At 45.8% G+C, this 9,840-nt stretch overlaps 1 protein-coding gene across 1 annotated transcript; it reads right to left on the bottom strand.

Annotated features, from left to right (window-relative positions):
• Nucleotides 1-175: 175 nt before the first annotated feature.
• Nucleotides 176-9,520, bottom strand: Alkal2 (ALK and LTK ligand 2). The gene is made up of 5 exons (XM_041630327.1): nt 8,804-9,520; nt 6,869-6,922; nt 6,707-6,787; nt 3,785-3,850; nt 176-660 (listed from the first exon to the last, which is right to left on the bottom strand). Exons 1-4 carry the CDS (start codon nt 9,054-9,056, stop codon nt 3,786-3,788), a joined length of 453 nt encoding a protein of 150 aa, XP_041486261.1. The 5' UTR covers nt 9,057-9,520; the 3' UTR covers nt 176-660; nt 3,785.
• Nucleotides 9,521-9,840: the final 320 nt, after the last annotated feature.

The raw sequence follows: 9,840 nt of genomic DNA, 5'->3' as shown, positions 1-9,840 counted from the left end.
ACTCTGATACATACATATGTATGTGTGTATACATACTGAACAATAACACTGTTACAGAAGAGTCACTCTGAAGACTGTTCATTATACCAAACACTGGATTTATTTCTTTGTACTTATTCACAGTATTTACACATTGTACAATACCTGGAATGTACTTTTACAGAGGACAGATGGGACTGGCCTGGGCATATCCACAGACTGATATGCCGCTCTTCAAAACAAGTGAGGTTTTTTTGGTTTTCATTAAAATTTTTCATGCAGTTCCAAACTCTAGTTTGGGAGTTTAATTGTAGAAGTAATACAAAATGTCAAATCATACTGTATACTCTATGAAAATACAGTTTAATGTTCTGCCTATGTTTCTAAAGAAATACTTGAGGTTCCACCTAATCTTTAAATGGAAATACCTCCTTTTATAGCATGAAACATCAAATGTGGAGTGTTCTCTGTTCTTACAGTCTAAGAGTGGCAAATCTCACTGACAGATACACTGATTTGCTGAATGTGTATTTGTAAACTGTCAGTGACATAGAAAATGCAAAGGAATTATGGAAGAATGCAAAAATAAATCTCTGTCCACAGGAAATGGGCATGAAGATGTTCTGTTCTCTGTTGGTTTCCAAGGCACTTTTCAAGGTTCCCGGGGTTGCTCCTCTGCAGCTGAAAACAATGACATGTGATTTCACACAGCCATTCACTCCTCACTGCCAACCCCAGAGGACCAGTGAGTCCAGCAATAGAACCCATTCATAAAGGAGTCTGCGTTTCTCTGTTCAGAGTCTAGGTCCTTCCCCGACTCCCACCTGGGAAACAACGTAATTCTTTAGTTGCCTTGTGTTCGCTACCTAAGGGTGAAAGCCACCATGCACATGGGTGAAGAAATACTTGCTCAGGTTAACTGCAGTTCTTGGTCTTAACGTGTATGATAGAGTTTCTTGGATATTCAGCCAACAGATTTGCAATGTGTGTCACTTCCAGGAAGGAGTTTGCTTGCCTGACACCCATTTGTTCACAAAGTAAAGCCATTATCTCATCAAAGCCCTTTCTAGCACCCCTTGTTAAAATACCTGTTTGAGTTCTAAAGGAAAGGTAACATCAAGGTTACTGGGCCATATTCAGGTTAAACTAGGTACTTAGGTGCTTCGTACTCAAGTCTATACTTTAAAAAGTATCGCAGAATTCAGGCTTTTCATTTAACTGACCTGTAGATTCAACAATAGGTGTATGTGTGACTTAGAATATGCTTTCTCTGCTCTGAGGGCAGTTACTGAGTTTCCCAAGGAAACCTCTTGAATTTGAGCATTGCTTGTCTTCTAGGACTTGTAAAACCTACCCCTAAGTCTTTTGGCAAGGGCAGGGACAGGAATCTAGACCAGTCGTCTTGAAGAAAGAAGACGGGAACTGGACTGATCAGAAGGCTACTGTGAACCAGTGTGCTCACAGTTTTCTCTGTTGTGAGATATGATGCTTGTTCCGGCCCGTTTATACTGGTGACCACTAGATACAGGTTTGCTATCAATTTAAACCCTTCTGATTTCAAAGAGTTTAATCTTTAAAAAATAAAACTTTTAAACTTGTTGGTAGAGATAGTAGTGTTCTGAACTGCTCCCCGCATTTTGGACAAACTGAACCTTACTCATTTTGGACAAGTGACTGTTGAAGAAGGCAGCCTTTGGTGCAAATGTTTGTGAATTTTCCTACCCTGTACTGTGTTGCAGTTTCCTGTCAAGTTCCTGTTGGATAACACAACCCATGTAGCGGAGGGCAGTGTGTGATTACTGCGGCTGCTCCGTGCCATGTCTTCGGCATGCCTCACCCTTTCCTGGCTGTTTTCTGTAATCTGTATCGGGGCAATCACGGATGTGCTGCGGATACCTGGTAGACAGATCAGGTAGAGCTGGCGCATGAATGCAGTGGACTGATGGCGGATTAGCTTTTTGGGGAAACTGAATCCTGTGCAGGAGCAGTCAGCCCTCAGGATGCTAGGTGGTACCAAAGGCAAGGAAGTTCTCAGTGGATAGGTGGACATTCTCTGCATGCTCCTGAGTAAATGGAAATACTTGCCAAAGGACATAATGGAGCTGACATTTTCATCTCCCCAGCACCACTATACATGTGTGTCATGTATGTATGTATGTATGAATGTATATGTATGTATATATCTGTGTGCTGTAAATGTAGTGGTTAAACAAATTGAAAATGTTGGAAAGAAGGCATGTACTTCTGAGCTTTGAGTGGCATAAACACACTTGTTTTGTCCAGGAAGAGTCAGCGTGCCTGTGCAAACCCCACTGTTTCTCTTCACTATTAGTAGAGAGCCTCTTATTTTTAGTGGTTCTTGGTCCTGATATATCAACCCAGATTGTGAGGATTTGTGCCAACACTGTGGGGCTGCTGTGTCCTGGCCCTACTGACCCAGCCAGGTCCAAGGTTTACCTCTGCATGATGCTGCTGTTGTACTGAGCATGTCTGTATAGAAAAGACAGCTGTTCTCATTCATTCTTAGGAGACAAACTAGAACACCTACTAAAATAAACGCAGCATCCACTTGTTATTTGTATTTTCTGAACAGCAGGCATGGTTTCTGGAAACAGCCATTTGCATTCAGGAAGTAGGTCTTATTTGTGGTGTGAATCCCCACATAATAATACCTGACACACTCATGACACAGAAATACAGAACTGGTTAAAGTTATGTCAGTCTTGGAAGAATGAGTACTGTAGAATCTGTGTTGGGAAGTAGAGCCATTTCCCCCTATACATTGTTAGCAACAGAGATGAGAGCATCCAGAGGCCAGCGTACAGTTACAACCTCATACTGCATTTACATTGCTTCCACTGGGCATTAGGGGTGAGCACTCATGGAAACATTTATGTTAGCTATATTAGTTTTTTGCTATAATGATAAGACTCCAAGCCTTCACCAGGTACATAACATTTATGTGACTGTAGTTAGTAACAAATAGTATAGTCTAACTTAAAATTTGCATTACTTTACCAAGGTGCAAAAAAAATGCACATTTGACACATTTTGTGTGTTTGTGTGTGTTATATACATATGTGTATGCAGATGCGCATGCTCATGTATGCACACAGAAGTCAGGGAAGGATTTTGAGTGTCCTGTCATGTAACACTCTACCTTAGTCCTTTAAGTAGGGGCCTCTCAGACTGGTGCTAAGGTGACCCTCCTGTCTGGCCACTGGGATTACAGGTGTCTGTTGCCACGTCTGGCACTTGACATGGCTATAGGGATTTGAACTCGGGGTCATATGCTTGCAAGTGCTCTTCCTCTGAGAGCTATGCCCCACCCACACGCTTCAGTGTTTGAATGTGGTGTTTCTATGGGCTAACATGCAGTGTAATGCCGGGCAGCAGGGAACCACAGTCCTAGCCTGCCACATTCTTATGTTGCTTGTTAAATAAATTCTGAAGGGGAGTTTGTGTTCATAAATGTCAGTGAATTAGTACAATCTAGAAGTCAACAGCAATGGGTTGAAACATGTGTCCTGATTTAAACTGTAGTAATCAGTCAGCTATGGGCTATGTAAGAGCCAGTAACAATGTCCACTGTAGATAGCCAGCAGGGGGAGCCTTCTACTCATGGCCAATGTTTTGAGATAAATTGGTTGTCTCTTGCTCAGAGCCAGGCTACTGTAGTGAAAGAATGCTTGAATCTAAGTGTGTGTGTGTGTGTGTGTGTGTGTGTGTGTGTGTGTGTGTTTTATGACTGACGTGGGATTCTGACACTTGTGTGGTCACCTCGATTGTCTGTCTGGGAGCTTACCTTATCTCTCCATGCACATGGGACTGACAGCCAGCCGTGTAAGCAGCCTGGCACATCTTTTATAGTCTGCAGTGAAAACAAACCATGGACTCCTGTCAGTTTCCTGCACAATATTAAAATTAAGCATAGGCTGACTTTTTGCAAGTATATAAAGTGTTCTAACCACCATTTTTAAAAAAATATTCTGAAGTCCCTAGAAGCAATAGAGTTTGTTACTTGAAATTGTGAGCTCTAAGTTGCTTACTTACTTCAGGGGGAAATTGGCATTACAAGCAGAAATCAGATAAGGGCTACAGAGACGACAGACACAGCATCCTCGGAAGTGTGGCTGACAGAGTCACGGAAATGCCCCTACTGTTGCTTCTAGTGAGATAGGCTCTTAACATGCCTTTGTGTGAACTCTCTTGCAGACTGCATGCAGACAAAGTCTCCACCTGAGATGAGGCTTACAGACTTTTGCCATGATATTAAAAAGAAAGAGGGTCAAAAGGAGCAAGGCAGACTGGATCCAGTTAGGAGGCTATGCGAGAAACAGAGGCAGGAGGATAAGAAGTTCAATACTAGCCTGGGCTATGGAATGAATTTGAGGCCACCTTGAGCAACTTAACAAGAACAATGTCCCAAAAAAGTAAAAAAATAAGAGATGGAGGTGGGTATAGCTCACTGATAAGTGCCTGGGGGAGGCTCTAGACTCAATTATCAATGATGAAGAAAAAGATGAATAAAAAAAATTAAAAGCAGGTTTTCAAGCGTAGGCTGGAAAAGAAAAGTAATATTTCAAGCAAAGCCTGGTGTTCACAGTTGCTCCCTGTGACCCCACAGTTCATTCTTCTGCGCCGTCAAAACCATAGAGGGAGTTCAGTTCCCACAGCTCTAGCAGAGTCTCCTCAGGACAAAATTCTGTGAAAAGCTTCAGTAATTTATGGTCCGCTAAAGTTTATTTCTCAGAATTAGCAAAACTCCTCCAAAGGGGAGGCTTTCATCCTCGATGGAGAACCAAATGAGTGACAAATATTCACACGGTCCCCACAAGTCAGCTTCTACATGTGTGTTAGGCTCAGAGAGGGAAAACAGCCTAACCTGCTCATGATTGGTCACCTAGACTTGTGCTTTATTGCTCCTCCACAGTTTTTGAAATGTAGTTTTCCTGAATAGATTCTGTACCAGGGTGGAGTGGATTTTGAGCTCAGGAGTGAGCGAACAAACTGTACATGCTTCCATTTGTAATCTGCTCAGAGACTCCAGTGTTCCCATCTCACTCAGTCCAAGTCCCCAGCAATGCTCCTCCACCAGTGATGGACATGGAAAGCAGAGCACATTCTGCTTATCAGGAATAAGAGAGCTTTGGTTCTTCCCTCCACCAAGTTCTGGCTGCCCAGGAAGGCTGGGCTCTATGGTCCATATCAACTCTAGCACCCCAGGACTTCTGCGAGTTTCTGAACATCCTAAAGCATCCTAGAAGAGCTATCATTCTTTTCTTTATGGAAAAAGACATGGGTGTAACTAATTGTCTCAAAGCACAAATGTGTCAACATTCCACTTCTGGGGACACAGCTTAAGCTGTGACCTGAGTCATTCTATGTTATCACCCAAGGATGCAGCAATGTGGAGCATGACAACATGGGAGAAGCCTGAAGAGAATTTGCAGGGTGGAGCATGAGGCTTGAGCCTGGACTTTTGATATCTCCAGCACAAGCAATTTAAATTCTGTCTCCTAATCTCTAAGTGAATGGGTTGGAATGCTAGGTCATGCTCAAATTTAGAATCTAGAATCATGTTATTGTATTGTATGATACATTTATTACAAAATAGATTCACACTTAAACAATAAAAAGATTCTGAGTCCCCAAGAAGCAAGGTAGTAATTCTCAAACAGAAGATAGCTTCATTGCACAAGAAAGCAGGGGAGATAAGGATGCAAGGGGTCCACATGGCATGTTCACATGAAAAACCAGCTTCTACAGGAAGCATGTTTGCTCATCTTGGGCTACAGGCCTGACCATGTCTGGAACATGCTAGTAAGACCACCTTGCTGGGTCAAGACCCACGGATATGATGCCATGAACCTACCTAGCAATGTCCCTCATACAGAAGCAGTCTGTAAATGACGGGCATCATTTTTTCAGAGAAGCTCTGCTGCCTAAACAGAGAAATTCCTACTCCATGTCTGTGTCAAGCAGGGAAGGCTACTTCAGTCTCTTTAGCCTCTCTCAAAGCAGCCAGGCAGATCCTGGTGTGTCTGGATGGCTTCCCCCCTGTGAAAATCATCTCATTTTTTAAAAAAATGGTTTTATGAAGAGTGCAAGGAGTCATTTTGGAGAAGTGAAATATACTGCAGCAGATAAACAGATGAATCATGTTGAAAATGAAAAGAAATGGAAAAGGCAGACGTATGAGGAATGGGCCAATGGACGAGCCCTGTGTCTCTGAGCTGAAGGGGGACAGCCAGAAGAGCAGCTTTTAGAAGAGCAAATCAAATTCTTGAGTGATGAGGGTTTTATTACTAATGGAAAGAAAACAGCACTGGTCAGAGCAGTGGGGATGGTCAAACTATGTTTGATGGGAAAACTGCAGGCCAACCAGACTGTTTTGTACCCCAACACTCTGACCACCGGTAGACACCTGAGCATCTCTCACCTAGCCTGTGTGGTGGCCAATAAACTAGAATATGGATTCTGAGCCAGAATTCATAACACAATGGGAATGTGAGTGAAAGGAAGGGTTTGGACGGGCTATCACGGGGTAAATACTTTCCAATGGTACTGGTTGTTGCAGAGTTGAAACCATCTGCTCCAATGTCTAGGCACCCTGCCCCAATCCAGTCAGGCAGGGACACGCAGGCCCCCGCACCTGTCAAAAGGCAGAGCTGCTGCCCTGCAAAGGAACAGTGGAGCGCCATTTGCCTGCTGGATGCTCACTTACATGCAGGGATGGTGCAGTCTCGCGTGTTGTGGTAAAGTCTGTGAAAGTGCTTGCTGCACTTCGGACTGAAATAAAGAGGACCTGGAACACAGAGGAAGAAAGTCACGAAGACTCAGGGCAAAAAAGGAGCAGGGAGGGCAGAGGAGTGAAGGGAACACACACCTGTGAGATGTTTCAGAAACTTGTCCTTCATCCTTAGATCTCGAGGAACAATCTCTACGAGGAGTGAGAAATCGTATTACTCGAACAAAGCACCTACTAAGTGTGATGCTAAGTAAGCAGGGGGGAAGCTTTTGAGAACGGCATCATCCACACTACAGTGCCCTGGATAAAACAGGAGAACACTGGCTAGCTGCACATCCTACCATGTGGACGCTTAGATCAGGACATGATTTTTGTCAAGCAGTATTAACTACTCATAAAGCTCCAACATTACCAGTCTGTTCTCCCTGGATATGACAAGAGTCACAGGCCCTAAAATTATAGGATTGGAAAAAAAAATGATTTCGGGTAGGTTCCAATGGATGAATCACTTGTATGCAACTTTAAAGAACTTTGAAATCAAATTCCGCAGAATTTAAAAATTCTAGAAACAAGCCTGAACCTTTAAAACAAAACAAAAATTATGTTTTTGAACACTAGACATTATAGGTAATTTTTTAATGGTCAAATTTCTTTACAATTATCTGATAGTGAGGCTGGTATGAACATCTGGAAATGTACATCACCTTGGTTTATAAGGCAAAGAAGGGCCCCTAAGGAAAGGGTTTTTTTACACACCAATTCATTGTCCTTGGCACCTGGTCCCCAGCGATGGTTCCCTGTTTGTTTGTTTCCCCCCGAGTTTGGCTATTCTTTTTGCTTTGTTTTCAGACTCTGAAACCATTTTCTAAGTCTCTATCACACATGAGGCCAATAACTTCTCTATGATTGTGTAATGTCACGTTTTATTTTACCAGAAATATTGTTCTCCTCTTTCCTAATAGCTGAAGGGAGACCCTGACACTGAGTCCTTTTTGAGGGAGGTGGAGACTACTCCCTAAGGCCTTTCTTCATGTACTCCTTCCTTGAGTCAGTTCACACAAAAGTGACCCCATCATATTTGACCTAATTGTGTCATGAAAGCATTAAAAGCTTGCATGCTTCCCTGAGAAGTTCCCATGGGCCACTCTGGGAAGCGCTCCACCAGGGAAGCTCTGGCCATTTTCCCTCTGCTGGAGATGATGGGCTGGAAAGAGCAGAGTGTCCTGAACTGGGCACCAGCACATTTTAGCAGGGGATTGGGATTGTTATTGTAGAGACTCTCACACATGCTCTTGTTTCTGCCAGTTTCCTTTTTCTTGAGAAACAATCAAAACAAAACACACACAAAAAAGTCCCTCAGTTAAAAAAAATTAAATTGATTCATCTTTAAAACTGTGTTTCTAAAAAATAATTCTGTTTAAGGAAATACTAATACAACGTGACTTTCGGATATGGAAGGTAGCCCTTTCGTCCACACTGCCAAGACCCACTTTTTGCTCCTCAGTTCACATTGTGGCTAGAACTCTTCCAGGACCCACAATGACAGGACCTCCCTCTTTCTTTTTTCTTCCGGTCTACACTGCTGGACTCTCAGGCATCCTTGGTTTCTCGGGTCCATCTTGCCAAGACTCTCTTTCTCTCAGTCTCTGTCTATCAGGTCTGCGTTGCCAGGACCTCATCCCTTCAAGTCCCCTTGCTCCACCTTGTTCAATCACTCTCTACCAAAGCACTCAGCCGTCACCCACTCTGCCCTCTCTGGTCTATACTGCTAAGATACTCACTTTCAGGTTCTTGTAGTCTCCATTGCCTGTATCCTCATCCACCCCCCACCCCACTGACCCATATGGTCACAGCTCAATCTCACTAACTTTCTGTCCCTTGTGGTCTAACCTGGTCCTCAGACTCACAGGGTTGGGGCTCCCTTTTCCACACTCTTTCTATCCTCATAGATCTACACTGCCAGACACTCACCACTTTCTGCCTTTCAAATCTACGATGCCAGAACCCTCCCTTACTTTATTTCGTATTATGGTCTACACTGCTGAGCTCATGTCTACACTGAGTAACACTCACCCACTCTCTGCTCCTCTGGGTCTGCCCCATAATCCGTGGCCTCCCTGCGGCCCAGGGCAAAGTCGGTCTCGCCAAGGAGCTGCAGCCTCTTGTTGTCTCCAGTGTGGAATTTCTTCAGCTCCTGGACCAGCTCAACAAGCAACCTCAGCAGTGTCTGCCGGTCTGCAGGCCCCCGGGGCTGCGCGCGTCCCCGGTCCCCCACCATGCTCAGCAGCAACAGCACAAGGAGCAGCGGGCGCCCTGACACGCGCATGGCCCCGGTGGCCTGCGTTGCGGGTCTTGGGACCCGCCGCCCCACCAGCCGGAGTCCAAGTTTCCCGCACGCGGAGACCGCGCCGCCGCACAACTTTCTTTCACCGCGGGAACCGCGCGCGGGGGCTTGGACACTTCTCCAAGATCGGAGGCCACAGGTGCAGCCCGGGATCGGGTCTGGAGCTGCGGAGCAGGAGGGCCACCCTGGACTGGAGAGGCAAGGGCACCTGCCAGCTGTGGGTGCCGCACTGCCCTCGGGCACCTGCGCCGACACAGTGGGTCCCACGTTGCCCTCGGGCACCCGAGCCCACCCCGTAGGTTCCACGCCTGCCGCGCTCCTCGGTCCCCCCAGTTCCGACACTACTTCAGGAGCTCCAGCTCCACTTGTCCAGCGCAGGGACACAGGACGCACGGCTCCTACGGGGACAGCGCAGACCCTGCTGCTCCGAGTCCCGCTGTCCTCGGGCGCTTCTTATTCCCGCGACCGCCGACGTCAGGCGGGTCCCCCGGGTTCCGAGCGCCGCTTTAATTAGAACCACGGAGCGCTGCGCCGGGGCGCGGATATTCGTCAGGCCCCTCCGCCTCTCGCTCTCTCATCCCCTCCCCCGTCCCCTCCGGGCCCAGTCTTCAGTCTCCGCCCCTCCCTCACGTCTCCACCCGCGTCTGGTCTCCCCCTCTCTCGTCCTTCCTCTGCCTCTCCTGTCTCCCTCTCCCGCAGTCTGTTTCCCTCCGTTCCTGTCACAAGTGACAGGATGAGCAGAAATGCATTTACCGGGAACTGGAAT

Source organism: Microtus oregoni, unplaced genomic scaffold (assembly GCF_018167655.1).
Source record: "Microtus oregoni isolate MIOR12 unplaced genomic scaffold, Mior012 000034F_ref0000314, whole genome shotgun sequence".
Taxonomy (NCBI): domain Eukaryota; kingdom Metazoa; phylum Chordata; class Mammalia; order Rodentia; family Cricetidae; genus Microtus; species Microtus oregoni.
This window is presented reverse-complemented; position numbering and strand designations above follow the sequence as displayed.